This window comes from Thermothielavioides terrestris, chromosome 2 (genome assembly GCF_000226115.1).
Source record: "Thermothielavioides terrestris NRRL 8126 chromosome 2, complete sequence".
Classification (NCBI taxonomy): domain Eukaryota; kingdom Fungi; phylum Ascomycota; class Sordariomycetes; order Sordariales; family Chaetomiaceae; genus Thermothielavioides; species Thermothielavioides terrestris.
This window is the reverse complement of record NC_016458.1, coordinates 6,350,134-6,373,892: the sequence shown is the minus strand read 5'-3', so window position 1 is coordinate 6,373,892 and position 23,759 is coordinate 6,350,134. Positions and strand designations below refer to the sequence as shown.

Here is a 23,759-nt window from a genome sequence, read left to right as displayed (position 1 = left end):
TTGGCCGGCGATGTTGACGGCTTCCGGCTTTCTGGTCTCCTGGGTAGGTTGCGTACTGCGTACTGCGGTAATCAGCGATGGGAATCGGCCGTTACTTGTATGTTACATACGACCGCAATGTTCTATCCCTTCTGGAAGCGTAACAGACAGGGATTACCCGGGAGGTGGCCATTAGTAGTGTGAAGTGTACAGTGCATACTGTGCAGGTTCACACCTCAACAGTCCACAGCCAATCAAAGCGTCAATGCAACACCTGAACTTTCTCAAGCCTCGCCTCCGTTCACAGCCGCGCCAAAGACCATCTTCAACCCGCAACCAACAGAGGTCGTTCACCACGCCATCTCCATCTCGATCTCCATCTGAGGCCACCCAGACCCTTCTCGACATCCCACGCAACTAACCGCACCCCTTCCGCCATGGACTACCAAAACCGCGCCGGCTCCAAGTTCGGCGGCGGCGGCGTGGCCTCGCACAGCATCACCAACGCCGACCGCCGGGAGCGCCTGCGCAAGCTCGCGCTCGAGCAGATCGACCTCGACAAAGACCCGTACATCTTCAAGAACCACCTGGGCTCCTTCGAGTGCCGCCTCTGCCTGACCGTGCACCAGAACGACGGCTCCTACCTCTCGCACACGCAGGGCAAGAAGCACCAGACCAACCTGGCGCGGCGCGCGGCGCGCGAGCAGCGCGAGGGCAAGGGCGAGGTGGACCCGCACACGGGCCTTCCCGTGGGCGTGGTGGGCGCCGGGTTCGCGGCGCTGGGGCTCGGCGGCGCGGGCGGCCCGCGCAAGAACGTGGTCAAGATCGGCCGGCCGGGCTACAAGATCACCAAGGTGCGCGACCCGATCACGCGGCAGCAGGGCCTGCTCTTCCAGCTGCAGTACCCGGACATCGGCACCGGCGTGACCCCCAAGTGGCAGGTCATGAGCGCCTTCTCGCAGCGCGTCGAGGAGCCCGACCGCAACTTCCAGTACCTGCTCATCGCCGCCGAGCCCTACGAGACCTGCGGCTTCAAGATCCCCGCCCGCGAGCTCGACAAGAGGGAGGGCCGCCAGTTTGAGTATTGGGATCCCGATGCGAAGGAGTTCTGGGTGCAGATCATGTTCATGACCGAGCGCGAGGAGCGGTTCAATGCCGCGCCTGGCTTGACGGGTCGGCGGTGAGCGGATGGCGGTGCCTTGGCGGATGTGCCGCAAAGTTCTGTAACGGGGTTGGGGAGTGGGGTGTAGGATACGACATCATGAAGCCGCGGAAAAGGGCTCCTTGGCCTAGGGTATCCGGGACTCGGTTTAGGGAACAGAAAACTAGCCCGGGCAGGGCAGGAGCGGTGGAGGATGCAAGGGTCCATACAAGTCGACAACTTGGGCCGGGCGATCTCCAACCACCGGGCGGCGCAAGCCGTGTCTCTTGCGCCAGGGCCAGGCCCGCCTATTCTGCGCCCTCCTCGGCCCGATGAACCAGTTCTGGCTCCATGGGGAGGGAGCTTATAAGAGCCATCAACTCCCTGCTGCTGCAGCAACACCGTCGGGCGTGCAGCTCAGAGTCGTAAGGCTACGTGCATCAACACACGGCCTTCTGCGCTTCACAACTAACGAGTCTGCATAGTTAGAGCCGGGACGATCACGTCGGGGCCGTGCAGTCTACTGGGGTAGTGGTTTTTGAGACCCAAGGATCAAAATATACCATCACCTCGTACAACAGCGCACCTTGTCAGAAGTTTAGATCCATCTTGGTACTTCTATGTATATACATGTACGGGTTGCCTAGTGGCCCTGAATTCCACGGAAAGGGATCACAAACTGCCCACCTCAAGCAGCACGGAGCAAGTCCGTTGAGCGAAGAGCTGTCTGGGTTTCCCCTCGCTCAGCTCAGCTGTGGCCAGTCTCTTGGTACCCGTGGCACCGTGCACCGACCAGACTGCATGCATGACGGGTAACTCCATGTCCAGCTGAATCCCTTTCTGTGCAAAGCCAATGGACCCATCCACCTTCAGCGCAAATCACATCTAGCAACAACACAAGACGGGCCCAGAAATGATTTCGCTACGGAACCGCGATCAAAGCCCAGCCAAGCGAGGCAGCCCAGCACCTCGCGTCCTCCATGCGCAACAACCAACGATCCCGACAACCCCAGCCAAGAAACACACGCTCAATGCCCTCCCGCTCAGCCGAATCACCGGAAGTTGTTGTCGAACCGCTTGAACGTGTACCCAATGAACGGCAGGCTCATCTCGGGGCTCTCCTCCTGCTGCTGGTTGCCGTTGCGGGCCTGGGCGGCGCGCAGCAACGTGGCGTTGTCCGTCTGGTCGATCTCGTCGGTGGGGAAGTAGGTCGTGTCGATGTTGGAGGTCAGACGCGGCTCGAACGGCGCGCGGATGCGCCGCAGGCTGTCAAACTCGACGCCGCGGAAGAAGGCGTGGTTCTTGATCTCGTGCGCGCCGCCGCGGCCGAGGCGGTTCTCCGAGTTGCAGATGAGGCTGGAGAAGAGGGAGAGGTGGGTGGTGAGTAACCGGAAAAAAAAGGGGACAGCCCGGTGGCGGTTGATATCTTACCTTCGGATCAGGTTCTCTGCCTCCACGCCGAGCTGGATATCGTCGGGGAAGTAGAGCGACTGCCGCCAGTTCACGATCTTGCGGTACGTGTCGTGGCTGTCTTCGGCGCAGAATGGTGGCCAGCCGACCAAACACTCGAACATGATGGTGCCCAGCGACCACCAATCGCAGTCGAACGAGTACCCGTGGCCGGTGAAGATCTCGGGCGCGATATAGTCGGGCGTGCCGACCGTCGAGTAGGCCATCAACCTTCTCGAGCGTCTCCAGTCGTTGATCTGCGACCGGTTGCTGACCGTCAGGTTGATCTGGTCGATAGCAATCGAGTTCCGGTTGTCGCGCGGCCTGCTCGACTTGCCCTGGAGGAGCTGCTGATAGTAATTGTTATCGTGCAGCTTGTGGAAGCCGGTGGACAGGCCGAAATCCGTCAGCTTCACGTGGCCGCCGCGGTCGAGGAGGATGTTGTCCGGTTTGATATCTCTGTCGCTCACCGTCAGCCCGGTCCAGTCCGCGACCTGCTCCCGTCTGTCTGCCCAGTACGCACGCACCTGTGGATGAAGCCCAACTTATGGACTGCCTCGATAGCCAAGACGATCTCGGCGATATAAAACCGGGTGATATCCTCCGAGAAAATCTCATACTTGATCAACATTGTCATGAGATCTCCGCCGGGCAAGAACTCCATCAGCATGTACAGGAAGTTCGCATCCTGGAAGGTTGTGTACAGTTTGACCACCCAAGGGCTGTCGGACTCGGCGAGGATATCGCGCTCGGCGCGGACGTGGGCCAGCTGGTCCTTCTTGAACATCTCCGTCTTGATCAGCGACTTCATGGCGTAGACCTTGCCGTCCGTCTTCTTCTGCACGAGCTTGACCTCGCCGAAGGCGCCTTTGCCGATGATCTTGATGGTGTTGTAGTTCTCCGGCTTGTCCTTCGTCCGCAGGAAACGCAGGTACGAGCCCTCCCTACGGCCGCCCGTAGCCCAGATCGATTCCCGGCGGCGAGGGTCGGTGGTCTCGGCCAGCTTCTGCTCCATCTCGCTTTGCCTGCATTGTTCACACTGTCAGGGCTCGGATCCCGCCATTGCCGCTACACGCAAGCCGGAGCGTGAAGGGCATTAGACTTACCTCTGATTCCGCTCACGCGCCCGCTTGACGCTGTCTTTGAAGAAGTCCGAGGCCAATTGGGAGCACTTCTTCTGGTTGTTGTTCGCGTTCGGGCCGTACTTGTCCGGGTTCCGCTCAGGAGCCGGGGCAAAGTAGTCGGACTGGGCGTTCTGCGTGGGCACCGGCGGTGCGTTCAAGTGACTCGCATATCCGGCCTGCTGGCCCTGCGCCCCGGCTGTCCGCGGACGCTGGCCGGGGGACGGACCGCGGGCGCTGCCATAGGGCGATGGTCTGCCGGGGCCGCCGCCGAGATTCTGGTGCGAGAACTGGTGGGCGAGCCCCGTGTTGGGATCATTGTTGGCGCCGGGCGTCGTCGACCGGGCCTGGCTGTAGCCCTGGGAGCTGTAGTCGGCAGCCTGGGCGCCGAGCTGGGCGGTGTACTGGTTGCCGTACTGGTTGTTGGGCGGGAAGTAGCCAGCTGATGCATAGCCCTGCTGGTAGGCCTGGGGCTGCTGGGAGCCGCCCTGTGTCGCCGGCTGGCCCTGGAAGACGGGCTGCGGGAAGGTGGAAGGCGTGGTGGGATACGTGCGGTCCGTTGCGGCCAGCCGCTCGTTGTTGTTCCCGAAGTTGAGGTACAGCCGGTTGCCCTGGTTGTCCATTTTGGCCAGGCGCAGAGTTCGAAATCAGATTTGCGGGTGATCTCTGTGCCTTAGGGGGGAGCTACGGACACAGGTGTCAACGGGCGATGTCGAGCTGGTGTCGCGCGGAAAGGGGGCAGAGAGCGGATGGGTTCCAATTCCGGACCGGGGTCTTTTTGGAGAGCCCGAGGCCTGGTCGTGGCTGCCCGCTGTCAACACTCAGGTCACCGCCCCGCCTGTTTGGTTGGGTGTTTAGGTGGAGGTGGGGCAAGGGGCAGCAGCAGGCTGGGGGGCATGCGAAAGACCCACGGCGATTGATGAACCGAAAATACGGTCGGCGCAAGACACTCGATTTTTGTGGAACCAAGGTCCGCCTGAAAGTGAATGGCTTTGATGCAAGAGCACGACTGAAAAGGCGGGGGAAGAAGGAAAAGCGCAAGCGCTATGGGCCTGTGGCTCCGTGCAGTCTGAACTGAAACCGCTGTGCGTGGGTGCGGTTGTCACCGACAGAGACACCACAAGTGGAGATCTCAGACCTGGAAAGAGGGGTAGTTGCTGCAATTCCAGTGCCCGGCGTCCGCTCCTTTTCAGACAACTCGCTGTGAATAGCCGGAAGGCCGTCGAGCAGGTGGGCGGCTGCTCAGGACGGTCGTAGCTCACACAGTACGGAATACGTGCACGTTAAGAGTTGGTGGAAGGGTTTCCGGGGCGGCAGGAAGTTGACAACCCCTGAGATGTGGGGCTCGACTGCCCAAACAATCCATGCTGTGGTGTTCCAGACGGAGCAGTTGCACCCTTCAAACCAGGGGTTAACGAATTCAAGACACTCACAACCGCCGCTGATGCTCACAGTGCACAGTAAGAAGGAATCTGCGCAATGTAACTCGCCCAATTCAATAATTCCTTCACAACTCATCAGAATGGTCACGCCAATCAGGCTGTCATGTTGTGGAAGACCCTAACACAGAAGACGACAGGAGTAGGCTCAGGGCAAATTCTCCTCCATGAAGGAGCACACCTTGACTGAAGTACCTATCCGTCCTCTTTCTTGTCTCCTTTCGCCAGAGAGATCCATCTCTGAGTTAGTTAACTCAGGCAAATGGCCGAGTGCTCCCAGCCAGCAGGGAAGAGAGGCCCGTGCGCAGTGCCTTATCGCGATAACGATAACCAAGGTTTGGTTGTCGGCGCTTGGAAATTTGAGCTGGATGCGCAGTGTTGAGTGAATTCGACGACGACGAAGAGACCAGCGATTTCGGTACCGTACCTGGGCAATACCACCCGGCTTCCTTGTGGTAGAAAGTGGCGAAGCCGATTGACCTTCCTGTCAAGCGCAAGAGCGTCCCACAGGGCCGAGGCAAGGCCAATGTGCTTGTAGTGCTGCTGGATCTCCCGCGACGGAAGCTCAAGAGCTCGATCCGAGCCGGCACCATGGCCGATCCGGCACCACCACCGCCCCCGCCGCCGGCGGCCAGCGTTGTATGATATGGCACTCCGGCTGTCTTTTCTTCTGTTTCACGTTCTGACCGCGTCTGCGCGCAGGCCCCGAAGGCGCCCTCGCGAAACCCAGCCCTTCGCATGCTTGGCCTTCCCGCTCTCCCCAGCAAGCTCCCGTCGCGGAACTGGATGATATTCTGGACCGTCTCAAGCGCCATAACAGCCGCAATCATCTATGACAAGCGTGAGAAGAAGCGGGCCACGGCGAGATGGGCGCATGCAGTCGAGCATCTGGCCAAGGAGCCGCTGCCCGACAGCCTCGGCTTGGCCCAGCCGCGCAAGTTGACTATCTATCTCTCGAGCCCGCCGGGCGATGGCCTACGCGTTGCTCAAGATCACTACACCGAATATGTCAAGCCTATTCTGGCCGCCAGCGGGTTGGACTGGGAGTTTGTGCAGGGCCGCCGCGAGGGCGACGTACGGGCCTACGTTGCCGAGCGGGTGCGCAGGCTGCGCCGCAGCCGGGAGGGTAGCGAGGACGCGGACCCGAGCAAGCAACCCACGAAAGAGGAGATCGTCGAAGCCTTCCGGAAATCACGCGGCATCCCAGACTATGAGGGGGTGCGGGGCGACGTGGTCATCGGCCGCCACACCTGGAAGGAGTACCTCAGGGGCTTGCACGAGGGCTGGCTAGGGCCCCTCGCGCCGCCGCCGGAGCCGGAGCCGGAGTCGCTTTCCACTACGACCACCCCGGGATCGTCAACAGAAGACAAACCCGCTGAGGAGAAACCCGCCGAGGAAGAAAAGAAGCCCAAGCGACCGCCACAACCAAAACCTCACAACACAACTGCTGACTACCCTGCATCCACCCTCCCCCCTTTTGCCCCGAACGAGTTCGCACCCTCCGTGCCCATCCGGCAGCCGCATCTCCTAGGCTTCCTCAACACCCCAACCCGCATGTACCGTTTTTTCAACCGCCGCAAGCTCGCCGACGAAATCGGCCGCGAGGTCGCCGCGGTCTGCCTGTGCACCTACCGCGAGTACCAACAACAGCCTGTCGCCGAGTCCGACACTGCCAGCCCGACGGCGACAGCCGAGCAGTCGCCGCAGTACGAGCAGCAGAAGGAGCTGGCGTGGGAGGAGAAGGACTGGATCAAGTCCATCTGGAAGGAGGACGATCCCAAGGACGCCGAGGCCGCCGAGATCCCCGAGAAGGTGCGCGCGAAACCCATCGTCATGGACCCGCGCATTGCTGCGCGCATGCGCCGCTTCCAGCTGCTGCCCGAGGACGAGGAGCGGGCGCGCAGCATCGTCGTGCCCGAGGAGGAGATCGAGGGCTACATCAAGGGCAAGCTGCGCCAGCTGTACCGGTGGGGTGTGAGAAAGGCTTTTGACAAGAAGAAGACCGCGCCCTGGGACGATAAGGACGTGGATTGACAGGCATAAGGGGGGCACGGTGATTGGGGTGTTCTATCTCCCCGCGTTGCCGGCGCTGTTGCATAAATCACGGTGTTCATGTGTATAACAGTTGTACTCGGTGTGTATCTGTGGCCATGTCGGTGTTGGAGTATCAAGGTCCATAGCTGTGAGGTGTCACAGCGGCCTGCATAGTGGGATATAAAACGATAGATTCCGGTGATGGTGGAACGGAAGTAAAGCTCAGTGTCACCCTGTGTCAGTGTAATATAGGACTCCTCTTGATCATGCTGCGCGCAGTACCCATGAGAGGTGGCGAAAACGGTAGCAGAATGCGGAGAACACAGACCACAATCCGTGCGTGTTCTCACGTTCGATTTGAGACATGATTTGGGCCTCCAACAGTAACCCGAGCTGTCACGCTGGCGGGCTGTTCGGAATGCGAGATGTGATGGGGAGAAGTTCTCCAAATTTGACATCCTTCCTGTCAGTATGGTGCTGACCGTAATTATTGATCCGCAGGCCAATACAACACGCCGCCTGGAATGCCAGTTCGCAGGCATGATGCTTCAATCGTCGTCATCATCCGAGTCGTAGTCGACCAGTAGACCGTTAGACTTCTTTACCTCACTCGTTCCCAAGGCGGATGGTGGTGGTGCCGGCGCGGGAGCCGCCGGCTTCGCCGCTTGCTCTCCCTTTCCGTCTCCAGATGACGATGATGGCTGCTCCTTCGCCTTCTCTCCCCCATCTTCCCGACCCAGTTCCCCTTCCTTTCCAGTTCCCCCTTCCTCCGCATCACCACCCCCAGCCCCTGACTCCCTTCTCTTCACCGCAACCCCTTTAAAGATTCTCTTCCTCTCCCTGCTACCACCAGCACCAGCCCCCTTCCTCCTCTTCTTATCACCACCACCACCCCCAAAATCCCACTCCTCCTCCTCCACCTCCTCCCCCCCTTGTCCCGCCTCCACCCCTTCGGACACCCTCCCACCCCCGCCCGCCGCCGCCTGCGCCCGACGGCGGAACCCCTCCAGCCCCCTCTCGACCTCCCGGCGGGCCTCCTCCTCCTGCCTGCGCGCGCGCATGCGCACCTCGTCGAGGAACTCGACCTCGTCGTCGTCCAGCGCGCGGAACTGGTTGCGCAGCCGGTGCGCCTCCTCGAACGCCGCCTGCTTGGCCGCCTTGTTGGCCTGCAGGACCTCGTACAGCGACTTCTCGCCTGCTCCTCGCTGCTGCTGCTGCTGGAGGGCGCGGCGCTGGCGGTCGGCCTCCAGCTGGGCGGTGGCGGCGGCCCATTCTTGTTGTTTTTTTGTTAGGGGCGCAGGAGGGTTGTTGGTGGTGGTGGTGGTGGTTATGGTGGTGGTGGCTTGGCCTGTGGCGGCGTCAATGGCGCCTGCTGAGACGAAACGGGAAGACATTGAATTCCCCTTTCCGGTCCTGGCTCGGTTTGTCTTTGACTTGATTCCACGGGTGGGGTGGCTGGCGAGCGGGGGCTGGCTGAACTGGGATTCCTGCTGGGATGTGAAGGTATGTAATGTGGTGAGAGGTTGAATGAGGCGAACGAGACACAGCTGCTAATCGCACAGTAACCTCTTATGGAACTGGGTGCCAGTCGATCGATCACCTGTCTTCCTTCCGCAAAGGGGAGGCGAAGGCGGCGGGCAGTCTCAAAGCTCCGGATGATTTGTTGATTACATGTGGACTCCCAGCTATTGAAGTGTTGTTGTTCGGCGCCTTCAGCAGTCTGAACAAGGGAAACACCCCACACAGATGAAGTTCATCAGCTGCTTGGCAAACTCTCAAGAGCAATTGGCGAGGGACGGACAGGCCTGGCATCCAACCCACTATATCATGCCAGCTGCAACCAGCTGGTGCAGCAACTGACAACGACAAGAACGACGGTTTGCACAGAGTCTGTTGAAAAACAATCGAGTTCAGGAGACATGCCAGGATCGGAGCTTGTCGCATTGATTTGCTTTTTTGTTATTGTTTTTGTGTTCTCAACATCTGTCCAGTTGACCGAAGCCAGGCGCAGCGGAGCAACTGGCGTATGTCCTACAAACACCCAACACACCTGACTCCTCATCTAGGTACACGAGGCCCTGGGCACTCGCCCATTCCAGAGCGCGTGCCGCAGTTCACAATGGCTCTCCTTTGCTCCTTCTTCCCCTGCAAAGAAGCGCTAACCATCCATATTCCACGCCCTTGAATATCCCAGCATCCCAGTCTCAGTCCATCCAGCCTCCTTCCCCAAAACTCTCAAAGCTCGTGAAATCGTCATCTTTGGTAGCGGGAAAAAAACAAGAGCGTCCCATGCCCCTCCAGCAATAGGACAAAAGCCTGAATCAGCGGCACGAAAAAAAAGGCTGCCCGCTGATCGGTCTCGTTGAAAACCTCCTCTCTACTTCGCACCATGACCCAAACGAGAACCCCATCTAGCCACCAAGTAGGTGAAAGGTAAAATGACCAAGCCGGCGAGATGGTTACCGCGGCAATGCCGGGCACCAGAGTCCAAGTGAAGCACCGTCACTGGACAGCCTTCAGTTGGTGCCGAACGGGCAATTAAACAGAACGGCATCAGGAGACGATGGAAAAGAAAAATGCCTCCGAAAGTGAAGCCTGAACCGTGTAGGGAAAAGAAAAAAAAAAAAAAAAAGAAAAAGAAAAGAAAAAAAGAAAAAGGAAAAAAAACTTCTTTGGACACCCGCGAGTCCAGCTTTTCCCCTCGTTCCCGAGCCAGCACACAGAAAAATTAGGAAACCATGGAAATAGCACCAGATATGTACTTGCGAATCCAGCGAACTTTTTGACCAAAGAAAAAAAAAAAAAAAAAAAAAGGCAATAAATCATCCAGTTTGAACGGAACCGTGCGGCTAGGAGAGCCCCAAGACACTTCGGTGATCGGCCAGGACAAATTGCTCCCTTGAAAGTCGGCGCCAAAAAAACCTCCAGTCGCTCAGCCTCCGCTGACGTGGGCATTTTCAGCTCACCAGCGGTTGACCAGTTCCGCGGCGGCAGTGAGCCCAGAGCGAAGGAGATTGCTTCCTTGAACATCGGCGCCGAAACCAAGCCGTTAACCATCCACCGTTGACGTGACCATCATCAGTTTCACCGGCGGCTGACCAAGTCCGCGGGGGCAGTGAGCCCAAAGAAATGGAGTCCGAGTGGTTGTCGAAAGCTATCGCTAGTCCTGGTCCTCGGGGAAAAAAAAAAGTGTCGTGCCAATGGCGGCTCCGCTCGGATGGTCGAGAAGAGCTGAAAAATCTGAAGACCGTCGAAAAATTCCGGAGAAGACGCGTTGCCGAATCTATGGTTGAATCGCAAGGCGAAGAAAAAAAAACTCAGTGGTATAAAATCCAAGAACGCCGATGCATGTCCCAGGGGTAAACCGTATACCGAAGAAGGGCATCTCATTAATGGATTGGCGCCGGAAATGATAGAAACGGAGAACGGCGCAGCATCGGAGGTCGAGAAAAGTCGTCAACAATATGGTGCCGACAGTGAGTGGGTGCCCAATTCTTTTTTCCGGGCCGTCGCTCGGGGTATCTGAATGCAACAATGTCGAATCTGAATCTCCGATATGCTCCCAAAGGAAGACCGCATTCCGCGGATGATGCATGGAAAAGCAGAATCGCGCCCGGTAATTGAACGCGATAGGAAGAAACGCCGAAACGCGCCCGTAATCTCATCAACCCCGTGGGATGTGGCGGGAGGATGGCATGCTCAGCCAACAACGGCCTGGCTGTAGTTCTGGCTGCCGAAGTACGGATGACCCTTGTTGTGCAGACCGCCGCAGCTGCCGCAGTTGCAGCCAGGCACACTCGGATGCTCCCAGATGCTGGGGCCGTAACCGTAGTAATGGCCGTAGCTGGGAACATTGCGCGATGCGTGAGCGCCCTGGCGGTAGCCGCTGTAAGACACCGGATGGTGATAGTACTTTGCCGAGCTGTTGCCGTGAAGTGCCCCGTCAAACCACTCCGCGTAGCTCGAGTTGACCAAGGTCGTCGAGCTTGCGTACTCGGGGCTGCCGTATCCGGAATCCGGGGGCGTCAGCGGAGCCGCTGGCGGCCAAGACGCCAGGGGGTATCCCCACGGCGACGGCTCGAACACAAGGGGAACCAAATTGGGCGCGACGCTGCGCTTCACGCTCGACAGGCGCTCGTACTCGGCCACTTGTTGCTGATGCCAAGTCGAATAGACGTGCTGAGTCCGGGACCGAGACATATCGGGCTCGACGGGCGACACGAGCCGGGTCAGGCGGTCGCGGCTTGCTTGTTGCTGTGCCTTCTTGGCAACTTGCCACTCCTTCCAGTTCGACAACCAGGCCTGGTAGTCCTCGCTCCCCTCCAAGTTGACATAGAGGCACCAGTGAATCGCGCCTAGCCACTCGAATTCCAGGGTGTTGAGTTCCTGGACCGGGATGCCGCTGACCTCGGACCAAGACTTGTTTTGGAACGTGTTGTCGTCCAGGAACTTGCTCCCGAGAAGCAACGCAACGGTGAGCATGCGCCAAACCTGACCTTCGGTATGGCTATTCTGCCCAGCAGCGCGCATGATGTTGATGCGCTTCGCCAAGTAGTTCATGCCCAAGAGAATCGTAGTGCTCGGAAGTCGGGTCGAGGTCAAGATCTGCGAGACGAACTTGCGGAACGCCGGATTGACTTGGCGTTCGGGCATGACAATGCGCGTAGCCATCTCAGAAACGTAGTCGGCCATGAGCTCGACCTCGTAGTCGAGCACGGCACACACACCACCAGGCATGTTGGCTGCCGAAGAAATCGTTGTCTGGTGCGATCGGGATTCGGTATAGGGTGAAAGGGCCGAACTGCGTCGAGCAGCTGGAAAACGACGGCCCGGCGGCGGGATCAAGGCGAGCCGTCGCAGCAGTTCCAGAGTCGAGCAGTCGGAGGATCTCGAGGGGCGAGGGGGATCGAGATCTATCGGGATGGCTGAGCCATAGAGCGTAGATTTCGGGTTCTACACCAGGATATATGTTTTTTTTCGAGAGGGAGGAACTCGAAAGGGCCTCGAGACTGTCGGTGAGAACCAAATAAAGACCGAGTCGCAGGGTCTTTTTGTCGGTGGCCGCGAAACAAACGTCTTGTTCCGAGCACACGAGCTGATTCGACGGAGCAACCGCGAAGGAATAGGAGAAAAATTGAAAGGAAAAAGGAACGTCGAGGCACTGCCAATGGGCCGGTGGTTAGCTCAGGTTCGCCTCCTGATTGTGCTGCGTGGCGAAAACAAGTCCGAAAAGTTGATCAGGCACCCGGATGGAGGTGCAGTGCGGGAATAAACAAAAAAGAACGCGTCGCTTTGTGCGGTGTTTCTTCATGAGATCGCAGCGGTCGTCTGCAGGAAATGTGGCCGGATGGCTCGTCTGGAGAGTTGTGAAGATGACCGGGCGACCGGCAGGGGAGTCAAAACAACCTCGGATCGTTGAGTCGCGCACCAGTTGAAAATCGCGGTCGCATCCCAACCCAGCAACAGAAATGAAAGAACATTCAACCGCGTAACTGAAGAGGAAAATAAACGAACCTAGTGCCCTGGAAATTGGAACAGGACCGTGCAATTCCTCAACCGTGCGAACTCGGGCGTCCTCCAGGTTGTGTCAAGAGCGAGATGGCACGCACTGACACGAACAGCACCGAAGCGGACGAAGTCGTTCGCGTGCAGGTGCTGTTGTTCGTCTCCGTTCGAGTCAACGAAGGACGACGACACCCGGATCCCTTTCTGAACGACACAAAAATGAATTTGGTCGCTCGTCTCGTCAGTCGCTCGCGGTATTGGCGGATTTGGCGAAGGTCGAGGACGAGAGGGAGGAAGAGGCGCGGCCTGAGAGGAAGGGGAGGCAGGAATGGAACAAGGGAAAAGCCCGGGCAATGAGCAGAGCCGGCAACTGGGTGGGCTTGGAACAGTAACGTTAGTGGATGGTCGGCCGATGGGGCGAAGAACCTGGGCAGATTTTCGCTAGTGTCGTTAGTGGACCGAGACCATGACAGAGGGTCCACAAGGGGTGGGTGGCCTACGGAGGCTTCGAGCTTGGACTCTTCGAAAACCCAAACCACTTAACCAATTTGTAAGAATCCACCCACCAACCCCGCCCCTGCCCCAAAATTTTCTCTGGCCAGCATAGAAAACAAATTCCCTCCACCCACTAGCTACCTTGCCCCATTTTCTTCCTACGTTGCCAAGCCCTCTAGCCGACAGAGCGATTTAGCTATACGCTTCCTAGCCTCAATTGCACTCGATCGAGTTCAATCGTAAGTGTCTAATATTGATTCCCTACCATTAGAATATTCTAAGTGTAGGTTGCTAATGGTTTTCGTAGTCGCTTATTGTCTCCCTTTGTCGCCTTTAAGTCACTGTCTATTAGAATATCTAACCTCGATCAACTGTTACTATAGCGCCTTAGCTTAGCGACTTTACGTTTTTTAGTATACCCTTTACCTTAACGTAGACTGAATATAAGAACTATAAGACGGCCTTAGAGCTTACGATATAGATTATAAATGAGCTACGTTAGTCTAAGTAGAACAATGTCTAGGCGCTACTAGAGAAGTATTAGGTAAAGGATCCTAAATCATTAGCGATTTCGTAGAACCGTTTTCTAATTTATTTCTAGGATGTTAAACACCTTTTTATCGTTGGGAAATACTTTAAAGGTAAAGAAGAAGTTGAGTATAAGTAGGACTTACATTGACCTAAGTATACCTTTGTGATAACGATATTTATTTTTCTCGACCGTTATAACCTAACTATTAACTGCTAATAATATAATAAAGATTAGGGCCTATAACCTATTTATATCTATTATCTATTGCCTATTAAGTATAGTAAGAACTTATATACCAATTGCTTCTATTCTAGCTATAGCCTTAAATACTCATTTATTAAAAGTAGGTTTCCTTTATATTTTATAGCTTTAGAGCAATATTGACTAGACAATAGAGGCGAAGGAGCTTAAAGAGCAATAGGAATATAAGAAGACTAGTAATTCCTAGCCATTTATATTTGCTATAGCTATAGTGGCAACGTCAATCTAGTACAAGATATAGAAGAAGATTTTAGAAGAGACTATTAAAGTGTATATAATAGAGGTTATATTAAGCTAAATGACGATATCGATAAACAATAATAATAAGCTAGAGGACAATGCTATAGATAGAGAGCTAGAATCGATCCTCTAGGGACAGATATATTAGGTATAGGGATATAGGCTTAGATTTAAAGCAAAGACAATAGATTAGAGTAACGAATATATAATTGTCGAAAGGTTATTTTAACGCTAATACAATATACCTTAGATATCGACGATAATTATCAATAATCTACGACAACTATCTCTATCCTCCGATAACTATCGACCCCCTAGGATGACTATCCCTACCCTAAGATAAATGTCCCTACCCTATAATAACTATTAACCCCCTACAATGACTGTCCCTACCCTATAAACACCCTTCCTACCTAGTGATCACCCTCCCTACCCTACGATCACCCTCCCTACCTAGCGAGTATCCTCTCTATCTAGCGAGTACCCTCCCTACCCAACGATCACCCTCCCTACCTAGCGAGCACCCTCCCTACCTAGCGATTACCCTCCCTACCTAGCGAGCACCCTTTCTACCTAGTAAGCACCCTCCCTACCTAGCAACGTCTACCCTTACTATATAGTACCCAACGATACCCTACGACGCCTACCCCTATCGTATAATAACCGCTAAAAGCCTCTGATAATAGGTATATCTCTAGAATACCTAGGCAATATATAGATATACCTATATATACCTAAGAACTTTATAGACCAAATGCAATCAAGGCCAATTGTATACAATCGAGTTTGCTAAAGGCGGGACAAGGCGGAGTTATATTAGTCTAATAACATTTTCAACCCTATATAAATTTAGAATATAAATTATAAACCCTATATATGTTCTTCTTTACTATTATAAATATCTTTTTTATTATACTCTATTTCCTCTATTTACCAATATATTCTACTAATTCAATAGGACGTCCTTAGATTAACCTTAAGCCCTATAAGGATTTTATCCTTTAACAATATTAAGCTAGGCTTACCTATACCTAGATCCTTTTAAATCTTTACTCTAAATATAGGGTTCAAGTTAATATAACTACGTTCTACTTTTGCCTAAAGCGTTAGGGCGTTACTACCTATTAACAATATACAAGGGATTCTAACGCCCTTTGAGAAACCATTGAAGATAAGTTCTTTATAGTTGGTTCCTCCGATAAATAGATCTTCTAGCATTGTCGATCCCTTGGTTTTATAGTATTAAGAGAGAGTTTGATCAAACTTTATAAAGCATTTAGGATTTTCTAGTACTAAACTATAGATTAGTTTACTCTTCAAGAATCTAAAGTCCTAGAGTAGATTTAGTAAACTCTAAATATAGCTATCTTAATCCCTTGGCTTAGTCGTTATAGTCTATAGAAGTTTATCCTTTAAAATATAAAGATCAGTATTCTAGTAAAAAACCTTGCTCTTCTTTCTTAGAACCTCTATCCCAATTATATCTTTGAACGAGTATAGAGAATATAGACGTATCAAAGGGGATTTACTTTGCCTAGTTTAAACTATATCTAGAGTGTCGATAGCTATTGTAAATTAGTGGACTATAGCATTGAGATCTATATAGGGATCGACGCCTATTTATAGTTTGTTCTATAGTGCTACGTTGGGATTTCTATACTTACTGAACTATTACACGCCGATGGCCCTCGGTGACCATCTAGCGGTAAGCGTATGAGGGTGAGAAAGATCAATGCCTCTTAGCCTCGTCAGCTGATGAGGCGGCACTCCTGAACACTAGTATATGTTACAAAAGTATATTGATACAGTCTATCTTCCTACGAAGGGGTTCTGGGTAAGGTTCCCCTTTTTAAGGGAACGCTCGTTACCCCTAACCGTAGTACGGTCATAGGTGCCTTTGCTATAGTTGTGTATAACAAGTGCCTAGAGACAAGAAGAAAAAGATAGCGTCCTCGCCATTATTATAGAACTCAATATAGGATAAAGGAGTGTATAGAAAAGGAAGAAAACTAATCTATATTATACTTTATATAGGTTTTATATCCGTTATCTCGTCCTATAGCGAAGCCCTCTATTGTGATATGTCTGTTCATTTGTTCTACTTATCGAGATCGACTATACTATTACTAGTATAAGGGTCGTCTCTTCCGACCTTAGAGGCCTTTGTTGTTACTTTACGTTCAACGGAAGTAGGTGTCTTCTTAAGCTTCTTAGGAGGATGTATTGGTGTCTCCTATATCTTGTTGTCAATAGTTACTTTACGTTAGCGCTTAGTAGCGGTGACTTTGACCGTTTTAGCTTCTAACGTTGAATAGGTACTCTTATTATACTGGCTTTATAGCGTCTTGGCTAGTGTCGTCGATACAACTGGTGGCGTGGCTTTGGCAACGGGTGCCTTGGTGGGCGTTCTCTAGGTGGGCGGCTATATAGTCTTAATGGAGTATATAGCCGTTATGGTTGTGGCTTAGCTGACCTTAGGTGCTGGTTCTTAGCGCTTATTAGGCTAGATAGTCGTGATGGTCTGTCTTATAATTTCTATCTCGCTAGGAATTACACTTAGTACGATTATATAGGCCTCGAGGATTGTTGTATAGCGCTTGAGGTCTTGTATATACTTCGACAAACTTATATAGATGATGTCTTGTATATCGGAGGTTATACGTATAACTATATCGACGTCTTTGTAGAACGTATTGTCTATATAACGGAGTTCTATTATAGTCTTGTTGTAGGCTTGCTATATATCGCTGATCTTTTCGATCTAATGATAATACATTTTATCTAGATTGGCCTAGAAGGCAAAGGTATCTAGCTCTATGTATCTAGCGTTCCTATTTATATCTATAGCGCTAATACGTCTTACGGATTCTATAGCGACGTTCTCGACTTTTTTGATGTATACTTGGTACTTTTATACGAAATACAATAGGTCTTTAGTGAGCGCCTATATAATCTTTATATTGGTTTAAAGAGATTTGATAGTAGCGTCGTTCACAGTAACTGTGTAACTAGTACTGCTTGCTATATCTATAGCTTTAGCGTTATTATAGTATACTAGGCCGAGCTCTGCTAACATTGCGTTGATAGATAGGTTGCCCTCCCCTTTAGGCGATATATATTGTAAGGCGAGGATCTCGATAGTGGTCGGTATATAGTTTACGGTTACTATTCTGGTCTCCTAGAACTCCTTAAGGGCCTTTTTAACTATGCCTTTAATCCTATAGATATATAAGTTGTGAGCGAAGCCGGCTGGTTTGTCACTAGGATCTTTTTTCGGGATTGTACAATGGAATCTAGTGAACTACGTTGTGAGCTTAGCTATATATTCTTCATTATAGCCGAAGTCTGTATGTATATAGGCGAGTACCTCGCTTATAGTGGCGATATACTTGTTTATAGCTTTTGTAGGGCGATAGGAATAACTGTGGGATATATAGGTCTTTTGTAGCTCTAGAATACGATATAGCTCTATGGCTATATCCTCTTCGTCGCTTGTATAATTGGCTTCGTTGTCGTCTAAGGCATCTTAGTCGTTATCGCTTACGACTACTTTGTTATTGGATGTAATATATATAGCTTGCTAAGGCTCTTTACGCTATACGTAGGCAGTTACAACGTTATTAATATTAGGGTACTAGATCTTAGGTGTATATTGGAGGGGTTGTTCTCCCTTCGTATATTTGTGAGTAAGAAGAGTGTCGAGGTGCTTTTATACTATATTGCTGTCTAGCGCTCCTTCGTAGTCCTTAGCGACTTCAGGTTCGTTGTTTAGAATGATAATAGGGCCTAAAATAGTAGCTTACCCCTGTTCTTTATATATAGTTTCTAAACTGTTCTAAATCGCTCTAGCTATATTAGCTTTCTTAGTGACTATCATTTCGTTGTTATAGGCGACTTTGGCGACGATATCCTTGGTTATAGCCTAGTGGGACGTATATACTTCTATAATGTACAAAGGGGTATTAGGTATATTAGTAACCTTCGTAGTACCTTCCGCTTGCTTTATAGCGAGGCGAGCGCTTTCTCTTTTTTAGGTACCGGTAGTATAGGTTTTAGTAAGAGTCTTTTATATATAGGGAGGCATTCTGTATACGACGAAGGCTAGTCGGGTGTCTCCCTTAGTAATGTCGATACAATTGTATTTGAGTACTCTACTACTCGATAACGTTAGCGAGCTAAGAGAATCGACTATATAGTCGCCTCTGTCGTTGACGTAGGCACCGCGAGAACATATAGCGGATTGTTTCGAATTACGAATATAGTGTAAGCGTATACCGACTAATGGTAGTTCGTATAAATGTACGTAGCTCAGTGATAAGAAGGTTTGACGATCGATTATATGGTGAACGTAAATAATTACGATAAGGAATTGTTAGGGAAGATGGATATATTGAGGTTAATATATGAAAAGAAAGGAAATTGTAGTAGCCTACGTTAGGCTGTTCTAGAAGTAAATAAAAACAATGGCGTAGTGTCTATAGCCGATGAACAGTGTTACTATCTAGTGGTGGCTAGAGAATGGAACATTGTGTCTTCGAGGCTCGAAGCCCTATGCCTTTATAGCAATAGGATGGCTTTCTTTAACTATTTGTAGGTCAAGGTTGGTAGCAAATCTATATATAGGAAAACTAGGATGAGTAAATGCTTAACGAGCTGAATGACTACGGTTTTATAATTGAAAGCGTTAGTGATGTCTAAGTAAAGGGTAAGGAGAGGAAAAACTAGGAGATCTATAAGATGGAGGACGATGCTTATACGTCTAGTGGCAATATAGTGGTAGTAGATATACTAAAGTGAACGTGTTCTAATAAGGAAAGTGTAAATGAACGAAAGGAAAAGAGGGAAATAGGAAAGAAGGAAAGAGAAAGAGAAAGTTAATAATAGTATAGCTGTCAATGGTCGCTGCCCTTTCTCCGTAGCAGCTCGACGACAACTTGGTTCTAAGACCGAGGAATCTCCTTTACTTCCTTCTATTCCTTGATAGCGATACCTTTGTTACAGTATTCCTTCTCCTAGTCGATAGGGTACGCCTTTTTGTACTCTTCGACAAGTTCCCTAGTACTGTTAATAAGCTAAATATATAGGATCTATTAGTCGTCTTTAGCGGTAAATCCTTTCTATTGTACTAGATATTCGACTTTAGGTCTCCGATTCCTCCAAATGATATATTGTTGTACGATTCTCTCAACTTCCTAGCGCTTATCTCCGTCAACAATTATAGGGCTAGGGGGTTCTACGTTATAGCTAAAGGGGTCTTTCCCCTGATCTAGCTTCTATAATTGGGAAACTGAAACTACTAGATAGACTTTCCAACTAGCTAGGAAGTTAAGCTTGTAGACGTTTCTATCGATTTTATAGACAATCTTGAACGGTCCTACCTACTATAGTAACTACTTTCGTTTAGGCTTTCCTAGGAGATGGTATCCATTGTATAGTCGTAGGTAAACGGTGTCTCCTATTTCGAACTCGGTAGGTATATACTTATCGTTGTAACGTATCTTTATAATAGCGTTTGTATAATCGATCTATTCTGCTACTTCCTTTTGATATTACTGTCTAAGGACACTAATAGCTTTAACGAAGGCAATAGTACCCTTCTTATAATGAAGTATATCTAGGATAAAACGTAGTTTAAAGCTATATATCAACTTGTTTAACGATCTTCCGATAGTGACTATAAGTATATTGTTGAAATTGTATTATAACGTAGGAAGAAGTAGAGGCTATAACGTTCTTGGTTTTTCTATAGCTTCTATACGGATAGTGATTTCTACCGTCTAGTTCGTCTTTTCTAACTAACTGTCCGTCTAAGGATAATAGGCTATTGAGAAAAGGAGGCTAACGCCTAGGATACGAAAGATTTCTTTTTATAGGTCAGAGGTGAACTTAATGTCTTAGTCGCTAATAATTTGTACTAGGAGTCCCTAATTCATATACGTTAGTACTTTAAGAATTATAATGGCCTATTCCTCTACTAACATCTTGTCGTTTCTAGCTATAAGAAGCTTCTTCTTACTAAACTTATAAGTAATAGTGTATATAGCGTTGAGGATTAGGTACTTTTTCATTGACTATAGTGTCCCTTTAGAGGGTATAGTAGGCAAACCGACGATAAAATCTATAGTGATAGTATAGAAAGGCTATAGCGGTGTCCGAATTAGCTAAAGGTCTCTAGGCTTCGATTCTCTCAAGGTCTAGTTCTCTTTGTATATAGGGTAGTGCTAAATATACTTACGTACTATCTAGCGCTTTCAGTTAAATGTAAATACCGAGAGGTTCGCTATTATATTGTCTATACTAAAGTGGTAAATATTGTTGTATACAATAGTAAGAATATCTTTGATATAGCTACTAGGGATATAAAGCTTCCTCGCTCCTTTGTAGTCGATATAGTAGAGGAGACTGTCCTTTAGTTCATAGGGTCCAAGCTATAGCTTTTAGTACTACTTTCTTTGTAGCTCTTCTTTTCGCTCTTTGTATTCTCTCTACTTAGCGATCTTCTTAGTTCGTTCTTCTATATCGTAGAGACTCTTAATAATTTTATTGTATTGGCGGTCGTTGGGGTAAGCTACGGTCAACTTGGCTTTGAACTCGTCATTGATAACTAGCTCGAAGGTGCTAGTGTCTACGACGTAGTATTCCTCGGTGTCGATCTAGGTAGCGGACTAAATGTCCTCTAGTTCGTTGATAATGTCTTAGGTTTCGTTAGGGGTGTCCTCCTCGAAGGTTGGTAGGTGTAATAAGGCGTCTAGTACAACGTTGAGCTTTCCTAGTATATAGAAGATGTTGAGGTCGAACTAGGATAGCTAGTTTATAGTGTTGACGAGCTTTAGGTTAGCCTTTACAAGGTCTATAGTAGCGAGAGATGTATGCTTTACAATGCCTCTAGTCACTACGTAGTCTATTAGGATATTTATAGGGTGTTGGTTTAACTATACTATTTTCTAGAGCTTCCTAACTACCTATACGACAGTAGCGACTTCTACTTCTATACTTCTATACTTCCTTTCTATGTTGGAAGTTAGGTGGGATAAGAATATAATAGGCTAGATCTTACTATTTAGGATGTCTTAGCCAAAGATACTAATGCTATCCTATTTACTATAGAGTTGAAAGACGATTGCTCTATATCCTTTGCCGTTTACGTTGAGCTTAATAAATAGCGGCTTGTTAGAACGATGATGATATAGGAAGTATTGCTCGTATAGGTGTTCTTATAGTAGCCTAAAGGACTCTAGTTCTATTGGCGTAGGCTCGAATTTAGCGTTCGAGGTAAATGCCTTCCTAGCGTTCTTCGACTTAGCGATAGGAAGGTCTCTACTTACTCTCCCTTGAGTAAGGAGTTTGGTCTTACAGTCTTATAGAGGCTATGCTTTCGCTATATACTATAGGATGCCTTTATATAGCTATTCGGCTATACTAAGGTACTGTTCTAAGGTCTTAAGGATGTCGGGGAACTTGAGTTTCTTAAATACGGCGATCCTATTGTCCGTCTTAGCCACTCCTTCGCCATTGACTATATAGCTAAGAAGTCTTACTAATAGGTAGGCTATAAAGGATTTTTCTACTAAGATATGAATATATGCCTTGTCGAGGATATCGAGAACCGTCTTAATATGCTTGAGGTGCTCCTCTATATTCTTGCTAGCGATGATAATGTCGTCGATATAAGCGTAGACAAAGTGCTTATACTTATAGAATAAGCGGTCTATGAAGCGTTGTACGAAAGCTAGTGAGTTTTTAAATCCTATTAATACAACGTTTAAGCGTTCTAAACCTCTAGGACTGATGACTACTATACGGTTACAATGTTCTTCTATAATTAGAAGCTGGAAGAAGAATCTAGAGACGTCGAATACTATAAAGATTATATTGCCTATTATTATATTTATAATGTCGTCTTAGTCGGGCAACGGGTATATATCCGGTACTACCAATGTATTTAGGGGCTAGAGGTCTACTATAGCTCTGCCTTTGGTTTTTTTAGCAACTATGCAATAGACTACGAAGACTAGGCAAGCGATAGGGGTTAACTAGTCTATAAAGTCTATCTTTCCTTATATATATAGTTTGTTATATTCTTCGTCGACGATCGCTTAATCTTTGGCGCTTAGCGGGTAAACTCGAATAGGCTTAAGCTGATTCTACTATCTGTCGATAAATAGAATTCTTATCTTCTAATCCTTTAGTATAGGGACAATGCTATAGTTATGGAAGACATTATACTTGTCTAGTAATACTTTTATTTCTTCTATATACCGTCTATCCCTACTATAGACGTTTACCCCTACTACTAACTTAATGTATAGGATGTCGTCTAGTCTCTCGATACTATAGGATAGTGTATAGAACTCCTACTTAGTAGGTAGCTTATACTTATCCTCTGTTAATGTCTTAGCCATCGGTTCCTTACTACTAGGCTCTGGTTATATAGTTGTTGTTATCTATACGTATTTGTCGTCTATAATATTATCCTAGGTCTACTGCGTAAGGTTCTATATTATTGCCTAGATGTCCTCCTCTAGGCTATACTGAAGAAGGTGTCCAATGCACTATCCTTCGACAATGGTAATTAGGCGAGCAGTGTTGTTCTTTACGATAGCCTAGTATACGTTCTTCGCATCTACAATAGCGTCCAGTATACCCTCGACGTATAAAGCGAAGTAGAGCTTACGTTTCTAGCTACCTAGATTGTCGTTATCGGTATCTATAGGCTCGAACATAGTCTCGATCAAATATTCCGTTATAGGTACGACTATTACAGTATTCGTAGCTTTCACTTTCTAGATTGTTCTTTTCCGTTCTATATATACTCTTATCTTTATATTGTAAACGGACTAAAAGTAACAGATAAATATATTAAGGTCAATCTTTACTCTATTGCGGAGTATAAAGTTAGTTCCAATCAACAGTTTCGCTCCTAAGCCTTTAATAACGTTGGCTATTATAGTAAAGTAACCGTCTACGTTGGTATCGTAGACGATTCCTTAGATATAGAAGTCAAACTCGACTTACTTTTTGACTTCGGTATAGGCTCCAACGCCTTTGACAAAGTACGGCTTTACGTCGATCTAACGTAGGTTCTTAGCCCACTTAGAGATAAACTCCTTATCGACGAGGTTAGCGTTGCTACCTATATTAAAGTAAACCTCGGTGCCTAGCTCACCTAGGTTCGCACTAATGTTGATTATAAGGTACGTAGCTTGCTTGTCCAATACTTTTAGTAGCAGTATATATAGCTACACTTCTACAATCTGTCCTTTGGTTAACGTAAAGTTTATATCCTTACTATCAAGCTTGTCTTCGCTATTACTAAGGTCGTACTAGTAGTCCATTTAAGGTTATATAGGCTTATACTTGTCTTCGTCGCCATTGTCGGCTATATATTTAAAAAGCTTACAGTATATCGTAAAGACTCTGCTATAGGCGGTACATTGCTAAATCTATAGGAGCTATTGTAGTAGTTTGTTCCAACTTAGTCTAGGCTAGTGAAAGGTATAATATAAGTAGTAAGAACTATCGGCTTTCTCGTCTTCCGACTCCTCGTCCTTGGCTTCGATGTT

General features: G+C 49.2%; 6 protein-coding genes across 6 annotated transcripts; 2 read left to right on the top strand and 4 right to left on the bottom strand.

Annotated features, from left to right (window-relative positions):
• The first annotated feature begins 229 nt into the window (after positions 1-229).
• THITE_2114832 (uncharacterized protein) lies at positions 230-1,456 on the top strand. Its single transcript, XM_003652907.1, has one exon. The coding sequence runs from the start codon at positions 417-419 to the stop codon at positions 1,161-1,163; it is 747 nt and encodes a 248-aa protein (XP_003652955.1). The 5' UTR covers positions 230-416; the 3' UTR covers positions 1,164-1,456.
• A 598-nt stretch (positions 1,457-2,054) lies between these two features.
• THITE_2114827 (uncharacterized protein) lies at positions 2,055-4,622 on the bottom strand. Its single transcript, XM_003652906.1, has 4 exons — positions 3,676-4,622; positions 3,097-3,594; positions 2,552-3,028; positions 2,055-2,476 (listed from the first exon to the last, which is right to left on the bottom strand). Exons 1-4 carry the CDS (start codon positions 4,311-4,313, stop codon positions 2,173-2,175), a joined length of 1,917 nt encoding a protein of 638 aa, XP_003652954.1. The 5' UTR covers positions 4,314-4,622; the 3' UTR covers positions 2,055-2,172.
• Positions 4,623-5,775: 1,153 nt separating this feature from the next.
• On the top strand, positions 5,776-7,476 carry THITE_2114824 (uncharacterized protein). Its single transcript, XM_003652905.1, has one exon. The coding sequence runs from the start codon at positions 5,868-5,870 to the stop codon at positions 7,161-7,163; it is 1,296 nt and encodes a 431-aa protein (XP_003652953.1). The 5' UTR covers positions 5,776-5,867; the 3' UTR covers positions 7,164-7,476.
• Positions 7,477-7,711: 235 nt separating this feature from the next.
• On the bottom strand, positions 7,712-8,557 carry THITE_2088100 (uncharacterized protein; the record flags this gene model as incomplete). Its single annotated transcript, XM_003652904.1, has 1 exon — positions 7,712-8,557. One exon carries the CDS (start codon positions 8,555-8,557, stop codon positions 7,712-7,714), a length of 846 nt encoding a protein of 281 aa, XP_003652952.1.
• Positions 8,558-10,541: 1,984 nt separating this feature from the next.
• THITE_2114823 (uncharacterized protein) lies at positions 10,542-12,156 on the bottom strand. The gene has a single exon (XM_003652903.1). It carries the CDS (start codon positions 11,898-11,900, stop codon positions 10,863-10,865), a length of 1,038 nt encoding a protein of 345 aa, XP_003652951.1. The 5' UTR covers positions 11,901-12,156; the 3' UTR covers positions 10,542-10,862.
• A 9,461-nt stretch (positions 12,157-21,617) lies between these two features.
• On the bottom strand, positions 21,618-21,866 carry THITE_2025197 (uncharacterized protein; the record flags this gene model as incomplete). Its single annotated transcript, XM_003652902.1, has 1 exon — positions 21,618-21,866. A coding segment is annotated over one exon (249 nt), but the record flags the coding sequence as incomplete, so codon positions are not given.
• Positions 21,867-23,759: the final 1,893 nt, after the last annotated feature.

Excerpts from the sequence above, each read along its gene's own strand:
- THITE_2114832 (XM_003652907.1), top strand. The coding sequence starts at position 417 with ATGGACTACCAAAACCGCGCCGGCTCCAAGTTCGGCGGCGGCGGCGTG.
- THITE_2114827 (XM_003652906.1), bottom strand. The coding sequence starts at position 4,313 with ATGGACAACCAGGGCAACCGGCTGTACCTCAACTTCGGGAACAACAAC. Across the intron at positions 3,029-3,096 it reads AAGTTGGGCTTCATCCACAG|AGATATCAAACCGGACAACA; the intron begins GTGCGTGCGTAC and ends GGTGAGCGACAG. Across the intron at positions 2,477-2,551 it reads GCAGAGAACCTGATCCGAAG|CCTCATCTGCAACTCGGAGA; the intron begins GTAAGATATCAA and ends CCTCTTCTCCAG.
- THITE_2114824 (XM_003652905.1), top strand. The coding sequence starts at position 5,868 with ATGCTTGGCCTTCCCGCTCTCCCCAGCAAGCTCCCGTCGCGGAACTGG.
- THITE_2114823 (XM_003652903.1), bottom strand. The coding sequence starts at position 11,900 with ATGCCTGGTGGTGTGTGTGCCGTGCTCGACTACGAGGTCGAGCTCATG.